The sequence below is a fragment of the Diceros bicornis genome, chromosome 1, assembly GCF_020826845.1.
Source record: "Diceros bicornis minor isolate mBicDic1 chromosome 1, mDicBic1.mat.cur, whole genome shotgun sequence".
In the NCBI taxonomy this organism is placed as follows: domain Eukaryota; kingdom Metazoa; phylum Chordata; class Mammalia; order Perissodactyla; family Rhinocerotidae; genus Diceros; species Diceros bicornis.
This window is the reverse complement of record NC_080740.1, coordinates 11,133,287-11,160,485: the sequence shown is the minus strand read 5'-3', so window position 1 is coordinate 11,160,485 and position 27,199 is coordinate 11,133,287. Positions and strand designations below refer to the sequence as shown.

Here is a 27,199-nt window from a genome sequence, read left to right as displayed (position 1 = left end):
TTGCTCAGTATGTAAACATCTGTTAAACGGAGGCTAAATGAATGAATGAGTGAGGGGAGCCATAGTCAGAATTCTTTTGTTCTCAACAAACAACAGCATCTACTGTTCGTTTCCTTAAACAATGTGAAATCATGAGGTAGTCATACAATGAGCACAAATTTTACTGAGAGGCTACTGCAGGACATACAGAGGAAATAACACTGTGAGAGACTGACAGAAATGTTGAAATCTAGCATATGCTTAGAATTGAAAACAAGTAATGAAATCAGGCATCTTAGATAACTTTAATGGAATATAATGGTTAATACGCCATTCTAATGTGAACTATAAACTCAAAACTTGCTGTGAATCTTTTCTTCAGCACTAAGAGAAGTATACAGAATTGTGTAATACATTCTTTCTCAGTTAATCTTTTCTAGTTAAACATGGCTAAGAATACAAGGAAAATGAATATGGTAGAATATCCTTGTTCACACACAAAATTCTTTAAGTTTTCAGAATTTTGAAAAATTTTGATAATGATCATCTGAGAGTTACTTCTATTCAATGTCTTTAGAACATACACTTAAGGAGATATCCGTTCAAATATTTCATGTACTTTGACCAGGTAGTACAGGTTTATAAGCAAGCAATACCTTCTTTAGTATAGTAAACTGGAAGGAAACACCATGTAGTCAAACAGCTTTATAAACAGCAGTAATTGGTTAATGCTGAACCAACAGCTTAATTTGATAAGGTACTAGTAATAACAGTAATAACAAGATAATAATAATTAAACTGGTTTTATGGCTAAATTTGGCAAGTTGAGATAACTCATCCACATAAAGACAGTCTCAATCTCTTTTATGAACACTGGAGAATGTCACTCATTAATCCACCGAATAATTATTTAAAACCACTCACTAGCCATGTGACCTTGGATAAGTTACTCAAACTTTGTGTACCTTTGTACAATACAGTTTTTGACATTATTTAACAGAATCAGGTCCATAGTACCTCTCCCCACTTTGTTCTTGAAATGCAGAGCTGGAGAAGCCAAACAAAGAAAAATTATGGAAGATGTCCAGTGGGAATGTCTGAAGGGACTAGAGCCCCCAGAATTTGTTAAAGATGGACCAAGGGAACTGAAGTTTAGAGTTAGGGGCCAATATCTTTTCCCTCTAAGTAGCAGACTAACCACATCTGCATTTGTTGAGAGGCTACAGTAGAGTATATTAACTTAACTGATGTACACGTTACTGATGAGAAGTTACCAGAGAGAAAAGGTATTTAGCAAGGTAGGAAACAGGTAGTAGTTTGAATTTAAAACGTAAAATAATGGTTAATCATCAGTATTTGATGATTATCCATCATCAAATTCTAAGGTGTTATTCTAAGTTTTTTTACAGTTATGGGCTTGTTTTTGTTTTTTCTTTTGTAGAAGCTTTCTAATTGTTTTCTGAAAGAATTGGGAAAGTAGAACTAGTACTTTGAATTCTACAAGCCATAAAATGTCAGTAGGCTGTATTCAAAATGGAAAAACAACCCAAAAGTATAAAAAATAAAATATTAAAAAAATATATAATTTATCTTTTTGTTTCATTTGAGCAAAGGAAGAGGAATTGTAAAGTGGAGCATCAACCATTCAACATCTGATCGATAAAAGCTAAACCAAACCTTTAATCTTTAAAATTCTTCTGACACCTAACATTTATGTTTCATTTCTACTTAGGGGCTGTTGAGTCTAAAAGTCCACAATGATATAATTGGCAGACAATTCAAAAAAGCTGAAACGGTTTATATCAACTTTTAAAGTAGTGAAAGTATACAAAATAAATATTGACATGATCACCTAAACATGGAAAAGGAAAAGAACACAATATTAATTGCATATATGTTGGTAGAAACAAACACATTGCCTTTACTGAAAAGCCTAAATAAAATATTTAGTCTTGATTCTTATCTAAACTTCTTTCATCTCTGTGAATATCAGAAACCTTTTTAAGCAATATAGTATATTCAGAAAATGTTAGTAACCTCAAAACCTTACATTTAGTTCACATAGAGTGAAAGGCCTAAGATGCAGCTCTCCAACCTAAAACCAATATACTTCATTCTTCCCTCAGACTCTGAAATCTTTATCAGACAAAACATTTAGACCACAAGTTCCATGAGAACAGGTGCTGTGTCTGTTTTCTACTCTCCTGAATCCTCGGTGTCCAACATTAAGCCTGGCACATAACTGATACTCATTACTCATTTACTTACAGATTGACTGAATGAAGTACAGAGTTTTCTGAATATTTCAAGCTGCTTATTGTAATTTCATTTTTTCCCATATTAATTTATAGAATTAGTTTTGGTGCTCTAATGTTTGCAAATTAGAAATATTTTTGGTTCATTATTTAAAAGAAATCCTACAATACCTTAAAATCTATGAAGCCAAGGGTTTATGAACTAATGAATAAATTCAGATGATAAACACAAACTAGCAAGAGTTTAGCAGACACTGGGTTTTTGCATATATTGTCTGAAGGCATAAGGGACCTAGTGTAGTATACAGAGGGCATTTTCAAGTACAAGTAGATCAGGCCAGTTGTGTAGAGCATAAAAACTCAATAATAACCAGACAAACAAACAATTCCACCATTGACTGTGCAATGCTTATTTTTACATGAGAAACTCGAAGACTCCCTCCCGTTAGGCTGTCAGTTTCCTGAGGCATGGATTGCAGCTCTCTCGGCATCTCATCATCGTCTATAAGAGAATTCTAAAACTTTGGCTCTCAAGACCCCTTTACACTTTTAAAAGTTCTTGAAGACCTCAAGAGCTTTTGTTTATGTGAACTATATCTGCCATACTCAAAATTAAAATTGAGAAAATTTAAAAATATTTATCAATTCATTTAAAAATAACAATAAACCCAGTACATGATAATATGCATAATGTATTCTTTGTGAAAAATCATTATATTTCCCAAACAAAAAATCTTGTGAAGGCAATGTTTTACACTTTTGCAAATCTGTTTGATGGCTAGCTTGAACGAAAACAGTTGGATTCTCATTAGCTTCCGCATGCAAACAGATGTGATGTTATTTTTTTTTTTTAATTGAGGTAACACTGGTTTATAAGACATGTTATTTTAATTGAAATATAAGAAGAAATTCTGGCCTCACACAGGTATGGAATTGAAGAAGGGATGACCTTGTGGATCACCACGAAGGGCCTTGGGAACCCCCAGGGGTCTTCATTTCACTTTGAAAACCACTGGCCTATAATATCATCTGTCATATGGCTATTGTTCAATTACTATTTGCTAAATTACTGAAAAGTTTAGGGAAAAAGAAATAAACTCTCAGGGTATACATACATATATGCAAACATACAAATGATTTTCACATTCATTTTGGATTCAACTGATAATATTATTTATAAATGCTGATGGTTTTGCTGCAATGAAATGTTAATTATTCCAATTTCTCAACGCATTACAACTAAATTGGGATGTAGATTGAAGGAGGGTAGTCTGAACGAAAAAGTGAAAAAGAGTAAAAATAAAGTATATAATTCCAATATTTAATAAAAATAAACAGATGACTAGAAAGAGACATTCTACTTGAAAAAATACCAAGCATAACCAAATCAAGTGGCTAAGTGGAATGCTATATGGGTCTCTTTAAAGCAAGAAATTAGATTGCAACACTTTACTGGACACAAGCTGGATTCTAATATTTTTAGTATCCTACATGCCATTTCTAATTAATTTATGAAAACCACAAGAAAAAAGTTTTGTTCATATTTTTAGCACTTCTGCTTTAAATATTAATAGGAAGTAACCAAATATCAGAGAAAATAAATTGATTCAAACATTTTACAATTCTCCAAATCATAACTTTTGTTCTTTAAAAATAGCCTTAAGTAAATTCAGAACTAAAAATATAATTTTTAATATTAAATATTGGGTTTTTTAAAATGTCATCTCACTCTGTGGCAAAGAATAACTTACTTTTCCTTTTCTTGATGCTGAAGCTCCTGAGAAGCCATTTTAGGTTCTGTCCCAAGATTTTTTTGCATCCGCTGCCTCCTCTTTCTACTTGGTGCAATATCAGTGACGTCGGGACTTGAAATAATGGAGTCATCTCTTCTTAAAGTAGCTAAAATAAAATGACATAAAAACGTGACCCAATAAAATCAGGCATATAATTCGTGAGTAAAGTATCAACTTGCTGCTTTAACACTGATATAAAGTGACACAATTAAAATGCAGCAAAATTCTTCTTTAAAAATTTATTCAGATTTGGTGAAATGAGCCAGTTAGTGTGCAATACTTTAATACCAATATAAAATACAAAGTATACAGTACACATGGAATAATTTGATCAAAATGGTCTTTGCTTATCTCAGGCAACAACCTTCCCAAGGGCATTATAGGCACAGTTTGATCTCTCAGTGCTAGAACCAGATAGAAGTGCCTTAGAGGCACCTCTGAAAAGTGTTTGGGGGCAAAAATACCGCTATAGGAATAACACAAATCAAACTGATACTAAACAGTAATTATTAGCAGGAATGGGTGCTTGGGCTAGTCATCCAGAGATAATGTCATAGACTCTTTGGCCAACTATGCGGAATAAGCACAAGAAAAATGTAAGAAAATACTAACAAAAGTCTCTAATGTGGCGAAACCATTAAATTACCTTTAAAAGTGTTTGATATACATGAAACAGAAGCAACAATAGAAACATGCTTGATTTATATTCCTTTATTCGCTATAAACAACTTAGTTCCAAAGAGCGTGAAGGGACTTCAGAATATTCATTCTTCCACCCAATACATAGTACATTCTGCAATAATACACGTTTCTGTAAAAGAAAAGAGCTCCTTTGCTATTGGTAAATAATGAACAATATCAGTATAATTTGGACTTTGGATGTCCTGTTGGTTCATACGATTTTTTCCCAGTATGTTAATATTTTAAAGTGATCAGGGGCAAGCTTTCATCCCAATTAAAGAGAAAGCCTTAGCAATGTATAAAGGTCTAAAAAAGTGGAGATGAGTGGCTAAAAATCCTGTACAAGGCCATTCCTTTAGCACCAATAGGGGTTGGTTTAGTGGAGTCAAGAACTCTACACTTTTCAAAAGTTAAGCTCTATGCTAAAGCTGCAATTACAGCTGAATAAACTGTGAAGATATTTCTCCCTATGTTTTGAATCAGATGTTTAATTTTGATGAAATTACTGGAATCAAATGCATTCAGTAACTCCCATCTCCTCCATTCAAGAAGCGTGATGCAAAGGGTTAGCTGACTGTGATGCTGGATGCAAATGTTGCTAGCGATTTAATGGAGTTAATATTTTTATTAGCATTGTAACTAGAGAACTAACAATAACAATGTAAAGCTGCAGAAATTTTGAGTAGTCTGCCCAAACCTTCGTTTTTTTCCCCATAAGCTCTATTATTTTTAGTGTGCAATTCTGCAGAATGAGTGGTTTTTCAGGCACACATAAATCATATTCTAGAAGGAAAGTTTGTATTCTGAGTTCTTACTCTGTGCAGTCCATGCTACACTGAGTGACCTGAGATCACCTGGACACTGTTGACCACTCTCTTAAAACTCTTCTTTTGATTTTTTTTCTTAAAATTGCTACCATTTTTGAGAACATATGTACTCGACGCTTAGCTACGGGTTTTACATGTAGTATTTTATTTACCTTTAACCTTGTGAAGTACTTAATACTACCAACCTCATTTTACTGATGAGGAAACCGAGGCCTTAGAGAGGTTAAGTAACTTGCCCAAAGCACATAGCCCTTGCTTTTATATTTTATCTTTATGCAATTAAAAAATATTCCTCCCTAGCAGATAAATTATTCCTTGAGAAAATATTAATTGAAAGCCCATCAAAGCATATTTTACTTTCCAAAGCTGTATAAGTTATTAAGAAACATAAGTTCCACTAGACTTGCTGTACATTATTTTATTAACCCCTAAAAATGTATTGGGAGTACAGAAGGGTAAATAAAAAAGGGTCTTTCTTTGAACACATTAAAGCTGAATAATTTCTCAAATTTTATTAAGCTATGAGGCGACCAAGGAAGATAATTCTGGTTTCCTGATTTCTTACCCAGTCAGCTCTCACCTAGGGTTTACTCAATCACATAAGCAATCAACAAAGTACAGGCTTGTCTAAGAACAAAACTAGCAAAAGCATCCGAGTTAGAGGACATTTCAACTGTGGATAGACTTGTAAAATGGAGACAGACTGCATTTAATGACGTGTTAGACATCTAGGAGGAAAGAATATTAAGTTTAAACTAAAATGCAAGGTAAAATTTTTAAAGTTACCAAAAAGTTCTGCCGTTCATTTGAAAACTCCAAATAATGGTTTACACATTGGCACCCAAAAAGATGTTTTATATGTGCAATGGTTATACTATTTGTTATAATGTCTAGAATTTACTTTAAAATACCATGTGATTAAACGTGTGTGTTAGTCAGGGTAAGCTATAACCCTGGTGTTGCTAGTATTTACTCAAGTTTGCACAGACCGGGACAGTTTTTTGGAATTCTAATAATAAAGTCTATACTTTTAAAGGGCTAACAGAGGCACTTTTGTTATTTGCATCTGAATCAATAACTGATGATTTACTAATTAGTATACTGAGTAACAAAAATGTGTAACTATTGGTGAAAACAAGGCACGAAAACAAGCATGACGAATACTGCATATGGGCTCTCACGAGTGAAATTAAAGGCATTCGAGATATACAGATTGGGTACAGTATTTGAGACATACTCTCCACTATTTTATGAACAAGGTATAAGAATCCAAGGAGGTCTGTTTACTCTTAGAGATGATGCCCTGTGCTAAATCTTAGTAGTGCTGTGTCTACTTGTGAACTCTGGACAACTGTGGTTGCCTGATGCCAGGGAGAATCACCATTTCTGCCTCAGGAATTTTTATATTTGCCAAAAGTGAACATTTTATATGAGGGGGTGACTGGGACACCTAAAAGGACAAACAGCTGAAAAATTCTTCAAGCTTATAGGACAGGTTCAGGAATTATTTTGTGCTTACTTGCTAGTAAATATTTAATTGGTAATTGTCTATATGTGTGGGAAAACTTAGTCTGATAATTTATTAGTATTATTATTCCCACACTTCAAACTTCTGGGTGGCTATCATTATGTACCACAAAGAACCTAGAGTTGTGTATAAACAAGTGTTTCAGGTCATTTCATTGCACCATTTTTATTCTTTTTTCTTGACAATTGCAGTGTAGCCTCTCTCTACTATTGTCATGGCATATGTATATGAAAAAGGGATGGCATATAAGGTTAATTACTGTTTAAATGAAATATATCTTTTTCGGTTTGTGTTTGCACCATGAGAAACAGTCTTCCCTTCAATTTATTATATATATGTAATATCAAACTGTATTGTAATAGCTTCTCTTAATTTACATATTCCTTTAAAATGAAGTTTTGATAATATTTGCTTAGGCTTTAATAAAAGGGAAATGTTCCATCCTATCCTTTCCTCTCCACCCCACAATGCTGGAAACCAGCAAAAAGAGGCACTACTCCAACAGCGGGTACCTAAGTATTAAATTGCTCATCCTAAGCATTCCTCAAATTTTAACCCATCCTACCTCTATTCTCTAGTTGGGCTAATGTTTGGTCATCTCATTCCATTTGGTCTCGATGCTGGGTACTATATTTCTATTCTGACACTGGATCCCTTGAACAATGGTCCTGGGTCTCCAAACAGCAAAGCTGTTTCATATACAAGAGAAGGGATGTGAACTACATCTACAGGAGGTCTAAAATGAGACTTCCAAAATGTCTACATTATTCCTAACCTTACATATTTCTAAGAGCAACAATTAAAAGTTTTCACTTTCAAGTCTTGCATCCTATTTTTAAGGAAAATATCAATTTGTATTAAATTTACTAGGTTATACGATCATTTTGGCTATGGGGAAGAGCATGAATAGAGCTGGAAAAGAAAGATAAATGTTCAAAGGGTAACGAGAAGAAGTGTGGTCTGGTTGATGAGAGAGAAAGATGCAGAAAAGGAGACAGGATAAGTATGGGCAGCAGGAAAGGAGGGGAAGGAAAAAGGAGACAGATATGTTAAATAAATTTGAAAGCTTCTAAATCCAGGCAGAAAAGTATAAATTTGATATTGGCTGTGGAGTTTTTTTCTGAGATTCCACATCCAGAATCCTCAGCTTTTAATATTATCATCAGTCTCTTTGTCATGACAACGTGTCTTTCACTGTTTCCAAGACTTTTTTAAAAAAGAAAAGAAAAAACTATTTCCAATGAACTTACTACAGCTGAAATACGGATTGGCACAGCTATGGGATGAATTTCAAGTTCTCATTAGGTTCACTGCATCTAGAAAATGGGGAATCTTTACACAAGCCTTGTCATTGTAAAAGGTGGCTCCACAGAGAGCCACACTTCTTCCCATCTGACAGAACTGCAGGAGCTTGGCAGCAGTAGTTCGAACATGAGAGCGGCAAAGTGCTAGCTTCCCTGGGTACTCTCAATGTCAAAAAGAAATGGCACTGTGGGCTAAACTGTCAGCAATCTGGATAAATCCCATGACTTAAATTACCTGGTAAACAAGTCTCTGACCATTAAACCCTTAAATCTTAATGTTTCTAAAGATAATTTTTCAAGTTTATAGTTCATTATTTATCATGGCCTCAAGAGTCTACAAAACTCTAATGGAGATTGCCACCTCCCACCCCCCTTGAAACACACACACCTATCTCCAGCCCCTGCCCCTCCTCCCTACCCCCCCCAAAAATTAATGTCCTGAGGCATGGTATTCATGGCATTGGCCACTCAGCTCTTAAATTATCAAATTAAGGAGGCTCTGATCTTCAAGTCCCTTGAGCACGAAAAAACTGTGTGCTATGTGCAATAAGCCATGTTTAAACAAAAAACTCTCAGTGGTTCCCCACTGCCTATAAAATAAAGGCCTAAGATCCTAACCCTGTATTCAAATCCCTCTACGATGTGACCCTCATCTGCCTCTCTGACCGTACCTTCCACAAATCATCTACCACGGTATATAAACTATTCCCATGGCTCCAGGGTTCCTACATCTTCTTTTGTGTTCCTTATTTTCCCTGTCTTGAATGTTCTCCACTTCTCTGTTGGTTCAACTATGTGCTCCCTTCTGGCACAGCCCATTTCAGTCACTGCAGTCATCTCTAGCAGTTCCAATCCACAGCAATCTCTCTTTTATAGGGCTTACAGTTTGAACCACTCATTTTACACACACTATCTAGTACTGTTATTCTCTTTTTATGTATATCTGCTGTTTCTCCAAATAGATTATGAATACCCAACAGCTAGAGGCTATGCCTTACAGTTTGCTATATCCCTAACATATTACCCAATAGTGTTAAACATGAGAAATACAAAGACTTTAACTTTATTTTTAAATGTGTATCTTATTTTTTCAATCAAAATTTATTTACTCACGGACCTCTAGATGAAGTGTAGGGAAAAGCAGAGTCAAAAGACCTGAGTCTGGGTCTCTAATTCTGCCATTTGTCTTGGACATATTACAGAATCTTCAAGTTCCTCAATTGAGAAAATGTATATTAACCATGATTTCTGACATGATTAAATGGAATACTATAAATTGTGTTATAAATTATAGTGTCAGAAATATTTGATATCAGTAATAAGTATTACTAACAAAATGTGTGTCCTTACAGAAGATCAAAATGAAATTCATTTAGACGAATCTGAAGAACTTTTAGGCTATCCTCTATAGCTTCTTAGAAACATAAAAGTAAAATTTTTAAAAAAGATAAATTCATGGTTTTCCAAATTCACAATAACCCAATTGTCACAGAACTATCATCCGTTAGGAACACAGGTAGCTAGTCTGCTATCGCTGTTTTTCATTATTTTATTCATTTCACAAATGTTTATTAAGTATTTACAATCAATAAGTCATAGTGTTTTATTTCAAAAGATATAAAATATCAAGGGGAAAAACCAAAATCCAAACCTTAAGATACTACCCTAAGTAAATCTAAAACTTCAAAAAACATACTTTTTCTTTCACCAGGGAAAACAACCAACCAATGACTGGGCCTACCTTCTGTCTCTGTAGTTTGTCTTACTGACAGGTATAAAGATAAGCAAAAAAGAAGCTGAGATAAGGTTGGTCATGCCATACTTCAGTAAGTAGTATCTTAAAGTGACCTATCTTGAGGTAGTAAATTTCCAACCTGATCAAATAAGCAAACATTATTTTCCCTCCCCATTCATCAAATAGCCCTTTTCCAAATCTGTAATCAGTTCCTACCCAGTTTTCACAATCTAATCTGAATAACTGATGACCATCTTACACGAATAAGGTCAATGGTCTAACCTATTAATCAGCAATCACCGAATAAACTCATAATTAACATTGCACTAAACATTTACAAGTGTGTGTGTGTGTGTCCATCTACGTACGTACACTTTTCTAAAAGTCAGGCTCCTCTTTTAGCCAAGCAAAGCTGGAAGTCAGACTTTATGACAAATACCTACTGACACTGGGGTAACCCAAGAGGTCATCTTTGGAAATCTAATACTATTAATGTCAGAGGCAGGGTGGGCCACTAAAGATAAAGTACAGACTCCAGAAGTATTCACGGTATAAAAAAAATGTAAGTTGAATATACTAAGTATTGTTTTACACCTAGAAAACAGTCTGATTTAAAAAACATACATATTTCTAAAAATGTAATACCAAATTAACTCAGTCCTTAAAATCTTAAGGATTCATTCATTACTTCATTTATTTCACAAATATTTATTGAGTGTTTTCTGTGTGTCAGGCATTATCCAGAAGACACCGCCACCATGTATTCAAACAGTTTATAATTGAGTAGGGCAGAAAGACATGAATATTTGCAAGAAAGCCATAACTCACACAGCAGTATAAAAGAACTCATTTGAAAGTTCTAAGGTATGTGCAGCTTTCCAACCTTTTACTATTTTTCCCAAATTAATCTTTGCAGCTTCAATTTCTCTTTTCCATTAGCAAACACTAATTATAACTTGATTTCTTACATTGTTTTTCTTCTTGTATGGATATTTCTTTGGATAGCATAATTATCAGATGGCTCTGAACTAGATTTCCCAAAAGGGAAAATTAAAAGGCTAGCTCACTCTGAGCAAAATGGCAAGAAAAGGCAGGGTTTTAAAATTAAGTTTTATGGATGTTTCAGAGTGAGCTCAAACAGCATATCTGAATTGCAATTGCACAGTTACCTTTTTGGACAGTCCTTTATACTGTCCCACGACATCCTTAGTAGATTTCATCACTCTTGTAATAATTTATCTAACATTTATAAGCTTCATGACGCAGGGGCTGAGTTTGTCTTATCTACTGTTAGTACAAGACAGACTAGCATGATCTCTAACACACAGTAATTCCTCAACAAATATTAGTTGATTGACTGATATAACTTCTTAAATACTAATAGAGTTAATAATAAATGACTTAAAAATTATTTTGAATCTATGTAAAATACTACCCTATTGATTAGCTATGTCTGCTGCTGCCAGTCTAGTTAACATTAAGAAAAGAAAAATACTGGTGGGGAAAAGCAGTTTATGAAAGAGCAACTTTACCCTTCAATTTATATTCTTTTGTAGTTAAAAATAACAAACATTGGAGAGAAGTTTTAATGGTTAATAAGTTTTCAGAAAACAAATCTACAAGTTTTTAGCTTTCACCAGCTTTATAAAGGGCGTTCCGCCTGCGACCCACGTCATGAAATGTTTGGAGCCAACATAAAGCTTTCATTATTGTACATGAGTCAGGTGTGGATTTCTGTCAACGTAAGACATTTTTTTTTTAGCATTTTCTGCATAGAGATTTAAAGCTTTTTGAAATTTTCAATCTTTTTTATTTTGGTCAACTTTTAATAAAACCTAGACTTTTTACAGGGCTTAGAGAGGATTTCACCGAACTAGTATAAATGAAAAGATTGGACAAAAATAAATGAAATATAAACCTTTTTTAATAAATGATATGGGGAATCTTTCAGTTTATTTTTATTTTAGTAATGTATTACCAGCATATTATCTGCAGTGACTCTAGGTTAACTGGTTAGAACTAGGACAAGATCACTAGTTTAACTAGCAAGTCAAAGTCAGAACAGGACAAAAGTAGCAAAAGTGAAGCGTTGCATAATTATACGGTGAACTCGGTAGAAAAGAATCATTAATCTAGGTCACAGACCCCTTCTTTGAATATTAACAGGGGTGGTAAGAAGGACTTGACTGAGTTTATGTGGCATGAAGACCCTTCCACTTCATTTTGCCAGCATTTGCTTAATCTTAGAAAAGTCTGGAGTAAGTTTGATATATTAAGAAAAAGTACTCTATTTGCACATCTTTAAACTCATTTACAACAAGGTTAATGTCTTTGTGATAATTCAGTCAGTTTGTAGTGGTTTTATGAAGAGGAAACATGGGGCTAAATTTCAGAGGTTTCCCTTGAAAAGCGTGGAATGATTTTCAAAAAAGAGATTCCCAGATCTGCACTGCTACACAAGCTGTCCCAACCAGCTTTCAAACCAGATGTGATTGAGGCAATACTTTTACTAAGAAGGATTAAGAAAAATTCTCTGCAAATGGTCAAATAACTAAGACAATGTTTATATTGAATTAACAAAATACTTCAGAAGGATCCTAAATCTGACTCTGTTAATCACCGTCTCAATGACTATGGGCAAAACATGTAACAATTCCGTGAAGTTTTTAATCTATAAAATTAGGTATGCAGAAGTCAGACCAAATAGTAACTTCTGGTATAAAAATTCTGATTATATAATTTAAGTTATTATGGTTTTTTAAAATGACTAACTTAATTGAATTTGGTAAGAAAAACTAAATGTACTTTCATATCATTTTGAAGCACTTTTAAGTTAGTACTGGGTAAAATGTCTTGCCCAAATCAGAAAGTTTTTCTTCAGAAATTTCACTTCCAAACATTCACATGCTTTTTTGTATATTACAGTTTCATACGCTTAATTGATTTTTTATTTTTCAATAAAAACTTTGTAAAGTTTTTATTTTTAAACAAATAATTTGTATATTCTTTTGTCTTAATACTCAAAATTAGACAAATAAGAGCAAAAATTATTTTAAGCATCAATTTGACAAAGAGAATAACATTGGGGGAATTTATTACAGTTTATTACAAACGTATACTCTTTACATCTTATATTTATGAAGCTTGTTTAGCAAACTTCACATCACTGTTACCAAACATTTTTAGCATGCTACTTAGTAATGTGCAGTCTCAGGACAAAGCCTTCATAATGCCACAACTTGCCAAGAGCCAAAGTGGGAGTCATTTTTGACACCTTCCAAAACTTCATCTGGCACATCCAATCAGTACCTCCTAAACAAGTTATTAAATTTGTCTAATAATTCTCTGCGTCCCCAGTACTTCCATAATCTCTTGCCTACATTATTGCTATAGCTTATAAATGGCCAAAGCAGTTACAATTCATTCCCTACAAAACATCTAGGAGAATTTTTCCAAAAATGCAAATCTGATCAAGTCATGTCTTTCTCCACTGCCTTGAAGACAAAGATAAAACTCCCTAATGCACTTGAACGTCTCCTTCTTTTCCTGGTACAGCTTACTTTCAGAGCCTTACTGAATTCTGTCCGATATGCCACTCTCTCTCTCTCCTCCTGGATTTTGCACACGTGATCTTCCGGAAACAGTGTTCTACCACCTCCCGCTCAACTTGCTAACTCTCACCCATCCTTGATATCTCAGGAAAGATACCACTCTGTCAGGAAGCCTTAGATGTCTCGGTTAGATGTCCCTCCTCTGTGGCCCCAATAGCACCCTTTACCACTCCTATCACTGCAGTATGGAGAAGTGGTGAGGGTCACAGACTAAGAAAAATGAAGTAGGATAAAGCGTTTCGGGTTCTCCCATGGAGTAGTAGATACGCTGGGGTTGAATCTTATTGTAAAGTCAGTGCATAAGGCAAACAATTACAATCAATCAAAACTACCCTTGAAAATTCCTTAAATTGCCCATTAAGTAGAGTAATACATAGTGTATATAACTCTGTACAGTAATAGTCATGCATAAACATCTAATTCAATACCATAGTATATAGTTTCATAGAGAGATTATATTCAGAAAGAAAATTACTCAAGGTTTTCAATAATCTAAACACATCATCAATACAGAAACATGCAACTTGCTAGCTCTTCTGGTTAAATATCATTATCTTAATCTTCTGTGGAAGATATATCAGTTCCTCTGATGGTTCCTTAGTCAAATTTCTTTATGGTTCCAAATTAATTTTTCACTGTTTTCTCTCCTGGATGAAAACATTATCACCCTACTTGCTTGACCAACTAAATAGTGCTTACCATCGCTTTGTCAATAGCCCCAAACCTTAAATGTACTCATACTTGTTTATAAGTTTTTCCCATTGCTAGTTATTTAAAAATCTAATTTTCTTCTCTCTTTTTTTAAAAATCTATATTTACTAGAAAATATAGTTAAATAAGGTTAAATTAAGCATGTATATATATGTGTGTGTGTGTATATATATATATATATATATACACACACACACACATATATGATGCCACTTCACTATAATTCATCAATGACTAGGAAGCTCAAATTTCAATCTCTTGAGGTGTTTTAATCGTGAAGTGGGGACATCATAGCATAGCAGGCCTCACAGAGTTACATATCTGAGTCTCCCTGAAATTCACAAAATAAGCTCTTGCACAGATGCATTTACCATAATGTTTAGTCATAAATTAAAATGGAAAAACTGTTACTATGAAGGGCTAGTAATTTTTAGGCATTATTATTTCATTAAAATGAAAAAAAAAAGATAAGATTACTGATACAAGAAACGTCTTTCCAATTAAGTAAATGCTGTACGTACCTTCACATTTTAGATATTTATAATTATTCCACAGTAAACTGACATACAGAAAAATGGTCCATCATTTGCATGGTATGTTGTAGGTGCTCAAAGTATTATTGTTGAATGAAAATAGCATCAAGGAAAATACTGAAGATTTTATACATAAAATAGAATTTAAAAGACACCAAACCTTTTGTAGTTAAATACAAACTTAAGCAAAAATAACAAAATAAAAGTTGGATAGATTTGTTTATCCATAAACATAACTTCTAAAAAAAAGAAGCCTGTAATATTCATTATATAGCAAACACTGAATTCAAGCCTAATACATTTAACTAGAGTTGGCATTTAAAATGCCCTTGTGGAGAATATTATAACCATATACAAAGGAGTATATTATTTCTAAATAATGGTTACCAGATATCTTAGCCAAGGAACATAGTTACACAAGGGAAGTTATCATAACACAGCTGGGAAAGAACAGAAGCAAAAAAAGTCTGTATTTGTGTTACTGTTTACATAGATAGATAAATAGATCTATATCTATATACAAACATATATATATTATATACAAATTGGAAAATAAAAAATTATAAATGTTCTCAATAAATGGGAGAAGAATTATGCTTAACTAAGGAAAAAGATGGAAAAAAATTAACTTAAAGAAATTTAAGCAAATAACTTGATAGAGAACATACAGAAATGTGAAGATACCTTCATGGAGAGTTCAACAGACAACACATTTCTTGTAGGTCACATGATGGCTCTGGATGTAAATTCATTATCTAAATAATTGCCATTGGATTTATTTTACCAATTTGAATTGCAGAGGAAAAAGAGGTAAATTTAATGATTTCATAAATCATTTGAGTAAAAGCTGATGTTATGTTCCTAGAGTGGAATCAGCACAAAATATTTGCTTAACCTTCTGTTTCAGGTACTAATTCAATGGAAATATAAAAAAGAATACTTACATTCTTTTGGATATTATCTTTGATTCCAACTCTAATAGCTTGGTAAAAGTATTCTAGAGTACTGAATAAGAATGATTTTGACGATGAGCACAAATTCAGCAGAAACAGGCATAGCAAGGGAAATGTTTCCAGATACATCCTGACTTATCATGATTGATAAAAGTCAAATAATTACTTAGAAGTAGACAAATTAGGTTGGGATTAATTGAGAGAAGATATCAACGTTTTTTATTCAGTAACTTTAATGTGTTCTCCTCCTCCACCATCCCCACCCTGGGAAGTTTTGTCAGAATCAACATAATCTTCAGTCTGCAAATTTCCAAGGTTTTTTGTTTTACGTTTTTTTGGGGTTTTTTTGTATATAGAACATACAAAAGAGTCCAGCATAAAAGAATCCATAAACAAATTGAGGAACAATTCTATTTTAGAATTCTGAAAGTCCTAAACATAAGAAGCTGTATTTTCTAAACTTATTTGTTTAAAGAATACTTCCCCAACTTCCCACCTGGAAAACCTATTAACATATAGAGAAACTGGTGTTCTTTACAACAAATTTTGAAAGATGACTTTAATGAAGAAATTCCTATAAATTCCTATCAATATTAAAGATTACCTAGGAACCATACTTTATGTAGGTGGTAAGTTTTTTAAAACATTTCCTATAACCAGCAAAACTATCCTTTAAAGCGGTAGATCTCAACAAGAGGTGCATTTTATAATAATCCTAGGCACTTATAAAAATGTAGAACCCCAGCCCGCACCTGTAAATTTCTGATTCAATAGGTCATTGGTTGTCATCTATGTTTTTGAAAAGCTTCAACAGGTGATAATCCATCTCATACACAATAGTGTTAATGATGAGCAATTCAAATGCCAATTACCAATGAGAACTTCAGAGTGCAGTCAAGGAGCCAAAGTTCTGCGTTGGGTGCTTTAAATCTTCTAGCAGATTTGTTATTGTCAATTCATAAGTATTTCACATTTTAAAAAGAACCCACTTACAAACAGCAGAAGCAATCAGGCATGTGTTTCTTTGCTCATAATATATAACTCTTTCCCAGATATGTGCATTAGTCTGGGAGCCAATTAGAAGGGTAGCGAGCGAGCAGCTACCAGGCAGGAGAAAGACACATACTCACAAACTTTATCATCCAAATCATATATCTTAGAGAATTTAACATACATTTCTGCTCAATTATTTGGAGAGCAAAGATGTTTCCTTCTTCTTTAGAGCCCTATAAATATCAGTATAGAGTAGTTAAAAGTACACTAGATGTGGGGGCTAGCCCCGTGGCCTAGTGATTAAGTTCGCCACACTCTGGTTGGTGCCCCAGGCTCAGTTCTCGGTCATGGCCCTACACCACTTGTAAGTGGCCATGCTGTGGTGGCAATCCACATACAAAATAGAGGAGGATTGGCACAGATGTCAGCTCAGGGCAAATCTTCCTCAAGCAAAAAAGAGGAAGATTGGCAACAGATGTTAGATCAGGGAAAATCTTCCTCAGCAAAAAAAAAAAAGTACACTAGACTGAATCAGGTGACCAAAGTTTGATCCTTGGCTAAGTCACCATCTCACAGTGTGACTTAAAAAATAATGTAACTCGACTAGACCTAAATTTTCTAATCTCAAAAATTATTGGGTTAGACTAGATCTCTATGTAAGGTCACTTTGTGTTCTAACATTTACGTATATGGAAATAAATACTTTTTCAAAAACAGAAAATCAACTTTGAAAGGTCACATTTCTAAATTCTAATAAGACTATTCAATAAAAATGCCTTATTGTTGTTCTTAATCAAACAGAAACTTAAAATAATGTTATTTAAGAAAATGGGAATGTGTCTCAGTCTGTTCAGGCTGCTATAACAAAATACCACAAACTGGGTGGCTTATAAACAACAGAAATTTATTCTCACAGTTCTAGAGGCTGGAAGTCCGAGATCAGGTGCCAACATGGTCAAATTCTGGTGAAGGTCCTCTTCCAGGTTGCAGATCGCTGGCTTCCTGCTGTGTCCTCACACGGTGGAAGGGGCAAGGGACCCTTCTTGGACCTCTTTTATAAGGGCAATAATCCCATTCACAAGGGTTCCACTCTCATGATCTAATCACTTCCCAAAGGCCCCACCTCCAAACACCATCACATTGGGCATTAGGATTTCAAAATATAAATTTTGGGGCGACACAAACATTCTGACCACAGCAGAATGCATATCATTTGATCTATTGCTCATACAGGGAGGCACATAGGATGTATGATTGCTTTCACAGAACACTGATAACAGCACGATTTTAAGACACATCAGCAGAGGAATAAAATTATTATTATAAATAATATAAAACACCTAGCTACACTACTCTATATGTTCATTTAGATTAACTCATTGAATCATAACAACTCTATAAGGTGGGTAGTATTATTATCTTTATATTCCATATAAGGAAATTGTCACTCAAGAGACATTAAGTAAAGTACTCAAGATCACAAAGCCAATAAATGGCAGAGCCAGGATTCAGACCCATGTACTCTTCTCTGTAAGTAAACTAATATATTATTAGTGTCATGAAAACCATGCATTAGATACCTGCCCTTGATAACATTTTTAAAAATTGCCCTTTAAAAAATTAACATGCACAATCTCTACCTATAAAGGGATAATAATCCAGGAACAATAATGGGATACAAAATATATAGATAAAAAAATTACTTCCCCTTTCTTAACACTTGGTATATTTTTAAAAAGGTTTATGTGGCAATTAGAAATTTTATAAAGTTTAAATTTTTCTGCCTTATTTAAAGTGGCTTCATATTGTATGTTGTCAAAACTTTTGTAACAGTAGCATGCAAGATTTAAGACCTTGCCAAAAGCTAGACCTTGGCTGTCAGTGTAACAAGACTGATATCAAGCCCATCATTACACTCAAACAATTGCCTGTTATCCTGAATTTGGGGAAGTAGAAAGAGCATGAATAGGACAACTAAACAATGCAATCATCTACTATGAAAGTTGGGCAAGAGGATGGGATGAATACACCCTGATGCCATGCTTCCACAGCTAAGACTACCAGGATTTAGAGGCAATTATCCAGGTAAAGTGGCAAAATGCAAATGTTATCTCTCAGGGAAGTAACTGGAACCTCCGTCAGAGTTACCCAGATAACTATCACACCGCTTGGGGAGACCTGGCCTCAATTTTTTTTCTTTAGATCATAATAATATACAATAAAATTAGATCCAAATGAATTTTTTTAAATAAAGGAAGAGAGAAAGAAAGCAGGGAAGGGGAGAGAGAAACAGAAACGGTGAGGAGGAGAGGAGAGGCAGAGGGAGGAAGGGAAGAGAGATCAAGAAGGAAATTTCTATCGAACCCTTATCTATAATTCATTTGTATTGTTTTCCTCTCTTATCAAGTGAAATATTTTAAAATATCTTTCAAACAATTATTTACTCTGTCCATTATTTTAGGTAACAATTATTCCTTTTAAATATAGATATCAAATGAACATTTTAAAATTGGGAATTTAAATAAACTGGCATATTTTAACACACAAAAAATCTTATGCAATTACTCAAAATGTAATTTGTCTAACTTCACCTCATTTATTTTGTATTTATTAATGTGTTATTCCTATGATGACAATAAAAATGATATTCCTAGGTTTCTAGTAGTTACTTGTTTCTGTTTTGTTTCAGTTTTGGGACATTAAATTATTTTAAAATCTACTAACTCTAAGTTGTCACACTAAACATGATAGACCCAAAGATCAACAAGGCCACTTCCTAGACTCCCTTCTCCAAGTCTTTACAGCAACGGATTAATTTCAAAATCTCTTGTTTCAGTAACTATAATAAAGAAAACAAGGCACCCTAATGATTTAAGCCATGAATAGTTTTTTATTGCCAAAACACCTGTTGTTTTTTCCAACCCTACTTTCATTAAACACAGAAGAATGTTGATTTTGTTACCTGAGGACATCAAAAGCTAAGAAAACAAACTTTCTTTAAGAGAACCATTCTCAGAACACTTTTCTCAACCCAACTAATTTTAACATGCTGCTCCTTCTCGGAATAGGGTTTTTAAAGAGTGGTTTACATTAATGTTTCAAGCTGGTGTGATTTATCCTTGATATGTTGCTAATATATTGCCATGTTTAACTTCTTCAAAACAGTAGTAATATTAGTATGAACATATAAAATTGATCTCAGCAAAAAACAACCTCTACAAAGCTGAATTTAATTTTATCAAAACTCATGTTAAAGACGTTTTCAATTTCTCAAAAAGAAATCATTGATTTTCAACATTGGACAACAGTTAGTGCAGGACTATGCTTGCCGAAAGAAGGGAAATACAAGAGGTGAGCCCCAGGGTCACGCTGTCTTTCTGACTGGAGGCACTTTGTGGACCTCAGCACAGCGGGGTAGACGGAGCCCAAGCAGAGCACAGTGATTTCACTCAACTGAAGGGGCAGAAATTAGAGTTTGGTGCTATTCAAATAGTTGAAATCCGCAGAGCAGGATACTGGAAAACAGATAACTGCAAAAAATGAGGTCCCAAAGGGGTCACCCTAAGTTGCTGGATGAATAACAAGTTGCGCATGTACCGAGCAAGACTCTGTAAGGCCCTGCAGAAATAGCTACGGATGAGCCAGAAATGTGGGCTGAACAGAAATTCCAGATATTACATATACTGGGAGATACAGAACTTCTGACTGGTGCAGTAGAAGACCTCAACAAAAAGGCTGAGCATTCGGGTGACACTCCTAAAACGTCTAGACCCACCCTAATTAAGCTTGAAAAAAAAAAGGGTCAAGCTTACTTGCCAGTAAATTAATTGCCTGCCAGAACAAAACTCACTCTTTAAAGGAAGACAACAGATTCCAGACTCGCAACAACATAGAAATCATAATGTCCAGTATATAAGAAGAAATAACTAAACATGCAAACTAACAGGAAAATGTGATACACAATAAGGATGAAATCACTAATATTTCAAGTACATGATGAGGAGAGTCATATTCATTTTTCTATTACATTCACCATCACAAAATAGTACAATCCTTGGAACTATAGAAAAATAATATTTTTAAGTTAGTTATACCCCTTCAATTCCAAACACATTTTAAGTTTACACATTATCTCAAAACGATATGCTCTAAGAGCCTGCCTTCATCTGCCACATCCCCATTATTGGTTACTTCACTCTCTATTACTTTAGACTTTCTAAGTGACAGGCACACAGTAAGGATGTAAGCTTTGCAAAGCCCTGAACATTAACTTTCTGCTGGCATCTAGGGAGGCCAGTTACGTCAACAAACCGAGCACATCTTCTTGTCATCCTTTCTTCCTCCACATCATTAAAATGTGCTTCTAATTTCCCAATCTATTGCCTCCTTTATCGTGCTGAGATCAGTATTCAGGATCAATACTTCATCTGCTGACATCTCTTTGCTAGCTCTCATTCTCATTAAATTGATCCACAATCCTTTCCAGGGTAACTATGTGTAGTAGATTTCCTTTCTTCATGGAAATAAACTCCTTCTTACGGACTGAATTTGTCCCCCTCAAATTCATATTTTAAAGTCCTAGCCCCCAGTACACCTCAGAATGTGACTGTAGTTGGAGACAGGGCCTTTAAAGAGGAAATTAAGGCTAAATGAGGTTATATGAGTGGGCCCTAATCCAATATGATTGGTGTTTTTATAAGAAGAGAGACACCAAGGATGCATACACACAGAGACAAGGCCATGTGAGGACACAGTGAGAAGGTAGCCATTTGCAAGCCAAGAGAGAGGCCTCAGGAGAAACTAAATTTGCTGACACCTTGATCTTGGACTTCCAGCCTCCAGAAGTGTGAGAAAATAAATTTTTGTTGTTTAAGCCACGCAGTCTGTGGTATTTTGTTATAGCAGTCCTAGCAAACCAATTTACTCCCGAATATATTTCCTTTTTTGCTGGAACGTTCACTTAACCTCTCATCATTGTGAAATTAACTTGATGGCATCACATCCATTAAAATATCATTCTCATCCCTTGAAGTAAGACAAGTATGTTGCCAGACCTTTTACCAACTACTGCTAGTTCTAGACTATTATTCCAATATTCTATCTGAGTCTTTAAAAATAAGTTTGATTTTGAATGGAAATGATCTATCAGGATTGAGAGAGAGAGAGAGAGAGAGAGAAAGAGCAGTATCTTGCTTGAAAGTATAAACAGCAATGTGGTATTATAGAAATTAGTTTAAAAGTCAGCTATATACGATGGCTAGACTTGAATGCCAGTTGAGCCTGGCCCATTAACTGTTATATAAGTGTTTGCTATTACCAGGGGAACTGATTTTGGATGGGATTGCTAAGGGAGTAAGGGTAGGGAAAAAGGCCAAGGCATAGAAAGGTTGAAGTAGCAGGTGTTGATTATAGAAATATCAGAAATTTGGAGGTAAATGAAGGTTAGATTCAATAATAATTTTAAAAATGAGTAGAGTAAGAGAGAAGGGTTTTTTATTCGTTTTAAGAAAATGATAATTGTCCATAGAGCAGACTTAGTGAAGGTGAGAAAATAAACACTAATGAAGCAAAACACTGGAAGAGGTTAAGGAGGTCAAATAATGTCTGGAGCAGAGTTTTTTAAACTGCAGGTCATGACCCATTAGTAAGTTATAAAATAAATTAAATGGGCAGTAATCAGCATTTAAAAAAATAAAATATCTCAGAGAATATCAGAGGTCATGAGATATAAGAAGGGTAAGTGGTGTTTCATGAAATGTTTGTGTCGGCTTTACACACACACAGACAAATGTGCACACTTAGTTGAAAAGTGAAATATATTCTTAGTGAGTCTTAGTAAAAACTGAAAACCTTATATTAGAGCATAAGGCAATTTTTGAAAGAGACAGACTTTTCTTCTGAGGTGAGAAGAAAAAGGATCAGTGAATGGGGACTGGGGAAGTATTATTCTATTTAACAGAATCAATTCACTTGTATATTATATTCATTACAAAAACAACAGATTTATGTAAAATTATGTTGTGCTTATTGGATTTTAAAATAAATAACTAATATGAGTGCAAGTACTTAACAAATGCATCAACTTAAAAATCTTACAACTCAAATGTTTATTTTCTTAATTTATTTACTTTGTATCACTGATTTTTTAACACAGTGAATGAATCACTTTCTGAAAGTCCTGTGGGACATTCAGCAGATGTCAATTAAATATAAAAGCTGGCTTTCACACACCTGTATTACTTATTTTGGGTTACCTTAGAAATCCCTCAAAAATAACCTACATTCCAGCTAAGCACAAATTTAGTATGTGAAAATTTTAAATTTTAGTTTTGATTACACACTAGCATTACTGTCTACCTACCAGTTTAATACAGAAACCTAAAAGTCAGAATGTTCCCATTCATGTGTAATAGATCATCAAGTTCTGTCAATTCTATCTCCAAAGAGCTCTCACTCTCTCCACTCTCTAACTCAGAGGACACTATTTCTTCTCATTTTAATTCAATACCCTTTTAATTCATCTCTGCCTTCTGGGTTTCCTCTTTCTGGTCCATCCTCCACACTTTAATCGGAGTTATCTTTCTAAAATGTCAGCTAATTTCATTACCCTCAGACTTTCTCTCCAGCTCATTTCTCACCATCCCGCCACACACGCACTGTGTAGTCATATACAACTTGTCTCCCTTCCTTGAAGATGTCCTATTCTTTTATTCTTTTTTTTTTTTTTTAACACTTTCATGACTTTGTATGTTGTTTTTTCTACCTGGAATGTTCTGTGCTGCCTTCTCAACCTGTTCTGTCTTTAGCTCTCTTACTCACTCTTTGATACACAGTTCAAACATCATCAACTCCGTAAATCGTAGATGGATGTAAACCATAGACATAAACCATAGTCATTCCTTCCTCGTTACCTTCACAGCACTTTCTACAGAGCATTTTAAACATTCACCCATTAATCATTCACTCGCTTACCATATACTGAGTACCTTCTATGGTTATACACTTGTTACTTTGCTTTGTAATTAGTTGTTAGATGTTTCTTTCCTCAAATAGAGGGTGAACTCCTAAAAGGCAGAGACAACATCTTTAAAGTGACATCCCTGGAGCCAAACATCAGACCCAACACCTAACAGGCATTTAACAAATGCTGGAGTAAATAAATAAGTTTGATGCTTTCTAACACACTATTTTCTTCTACCCTTCAATTATTTCTATTCTCCCCAACAAAATTTAAAATTCTGTGAGAACAGAATCATTAGGCATTTAATTATTAATGGTATAGTCTCGGGTGAACAGGAATTAAAGATCTTTTCTAAAGAGATATGAGCTTGCTTAAGAGCTGCCTGAAACTCAGAATCATTAAGACCTATTGTGGTCTCCTAGCAACTAACCATTTCTTAAAGGAAAATAACATTATTGTGCCCAGTTCCTTTTACTTCAAAAATTCGGTACCTTACAAATCTTGACATTTCCTGAGAAAATGGTTCAAATTTTTTAAATTACTAATGAACCCCAGAATCATATAGCTAAAAGGTATGACCTAAGCTTGGTTCTTTTACGAAAAACAAACTAATTCATGGTAAAATCAAACTTACTTCAACATCGACAAAATCACTTATGCAAATAGAATTTTCTCTTATTGGCTCATAAATATATACACAGATGAACACTTTGTGTCTATTAGTATTTATTATTATGTTTTGTCTACCTCATTCTTTAATGTTTATTTTTGTGCTATTTAAAATCAGGCTGCAAATTAGAGAATATGCTCAAGAAAGAGCTTTGTGAGCTTAATAACATCTACTGACCCAAATAAGCACTAAAAGAATTATCAGAGCACAGCAGCTTTGTCCAGTTTTGAAAGCGCCCAGGGGTATGAAGGCTCATTGTTTATCCTAACAACTCACATTTCTCTGAAGCCTGGCAGATTTTTTCCCAAAATCAAAAGTATTTGTTCAAAAGAAAAGATCTCATTTTCTGAAGACTATCACTATATCTCTTCATAAATCTATTATCAAATTCGACTAAGATTAAATTCTAGGAATATTTTTTAAATATTTGAATTACTAAAATGAATACTACTAGCATATTTTCTTTAAATATTTTTGAAAGTTTAAATAGTAATATTTTATTGGATTTAACAGTGGTACTTCTTATCATCACCACCACCAACAGTAATAGTAATATTAATAATAATGCTAATTTTTATTGAGTATGTAACATGTACTGTATTAAATTACATAAATTTAAATAATATATTATTAACATAATACATGTAAATATATATAGTTAAAGAGGCTTAAATTTAAACCTTTTTAAACATATAGAAGTCTCCATTAATATAGTTTCCTCCACTGCTTAGCAATACAAATAAAGTGAACCATACATTCTCCTGGTGACATAGAAGCAATGTTCTAGCTCAGGCTGATAGATTTTATAACCATTGTAAGTTTCTCCTTGATAAAATTTCTAGATTATACTTTCTGATGGGCAGAATTATCAAATGCCTTAGCACTTGTCAAAAATCAGATGAAGGAAAATAAAGCTGTGATTTTAGCAGTGAGCCACTTGCACAATTCCTTTCAGAATTATTGGTATGGCAATAGATAGAAGAAAACTTAGGAACACTCTTCCACCCAATAGCATTACACAGTTACTTCCTGGCATATTGTACTTCCCCTGTCCTCATTATAGAACAAACAGTAGACTTTAAAAGCATTGGAAAACTGTAAATTTAGAGCTGATTGAACCTCAGACGTTATCTAATTTTCTCCTTAAATTTTATAGATAAGAAAAAATGAGATGCAGAGAGGTTGGGAAAAAATGCCTTGATCAGAAAGCTAAGGTATTGGTAGAACCACAGCTGAACCCTAGATTTCCACAGTGCTGTAAATAATTGTGGTGTAAACCACTCAGTAATTATTGTTAACTAGAATTTTTTAAAACTAGAAGTTCTAGAAAGTAAAGGTTTCTGGATAATACATAAACTCAAGAAAGATTTATTCTTTTCTGGGGAAAAATGGGTTCCCCCTAATGAGGCAATCAGTAAGCAAACGATCAACTTATATGATACTAAATTAATGCTTCACAGGTGATGTAGCTGATTATTAACAACAGTAACCTCCTCTAGAGTGCCCAAGGATGAGGAAGAGTAGAGGAGGCTCTTACACTCTCTCTGGAATCACTTCCAGGGGAAATCAGAATCAACTGGGTACTTCCATTTGCCTATTGCACAGACAGACACAGGAACGTGTGGTTATCCAAGTCAAAGTTAGAGAAATCAGTAGGATTTATATCGACATCAGACTTATTAAACTATGAAAGGTTCTTTACAGATTGATCCTTTCTGTACACCCAATTAAATTTTAAATGATGTCTCAATAACTATTTATTTTCCAGTATAATGACAAAATAGCTTTTTAACTTCAATATTCTTTACAATAAATCTTGTTACTTCACATATATAAGATAGTCAAGATTTGTTTAACAACCAAATCTAGTTATTGATAGTAAAAGAGCCTGAATAACAGAGTGGGTAATTAAATAGCATGGGCTTTGTTGTCAGCCACAAGTGAGTTCAAATTTTGGTTTTTCTCTTACTACTTGTATAACCTTGGACAAATTACTTAACATTTCTTGAATTGAGAGCTATGAGGCCTGATATTGATTGTGGTCAAAATGAAATGAGATAAATTATGTATAGCACCTAGCACAGCATTTCGCACACATCCCATAAAAATCAATGTTAGTTCACTTTCCCATTACCCTTTTTGACCAGAAACTTACAAGACTCAATGACCTTGTTTTTGAACAAGATTTGATTACAATAATCCTAAGCATCCTAATTTAGATATTGTTTTGAAAGGGTGATAAGAGGTTATGTAGACAAATTTGGACAAAACTCCACATATTCAGTTCTCAATCCCAAAATGAACAAGTAGTTTCAGATGAAAGTCCTAACGCTTGAATGCCTGATCTTTTACCCAGCCACCTGAGAACTGGATTATGTTACAGCTCAGCTCCTGCTCTTGATTTTTTGGCTTTAGGCAACAGTTCTACTAAAGACCTTTGTGGAGCACTGCCTAGTAAGATTTTTCATAGATCTTTTATAGAAGTATTAGGACAATTTAATTTGACAAAAAGAGTTGGCTACTCATTAAGGACAAAGCACTGTGCTGATGCTGGGAAGCTGAGATGAGTAAACAATGGTTGTATCCCTTCTCTTACAGGGCTCACAATCAGGCAAGTACACAACTAAGCATATTGGTGGCCTCTGTTGTGCATTTTAAAATTTAT

General features: G+C 34.1%; 1 protein-coding gene across 6 annotated transcripts in view; it reads right to left on the bottom strand.

Annotated features, from left to right (window-relative positions):
• The window catches only part of XRCC4 (X-ray repair cross complementing 4), a 232,211-nt gene that overhangs the window by 86,620 nt on the left and 118,392 nt on the right, over positions 1 to 27,199 (bottom strand). For all 6 annotated transcript variants that reach the window (XM_058525411.1, XM_058525367.1, XM_058525208.1 and 3 more), the window contains one exon: positions 3,986 to 4,133. In XM_058525411.1, coding sequence (XP_058381394.1) covers positions 3,986 to 4,133 — 148 coding nt within the window. The remainder of the gene's footprint in view (positions 1 to 3,985; positions 4,134 to 27,199) is intronic.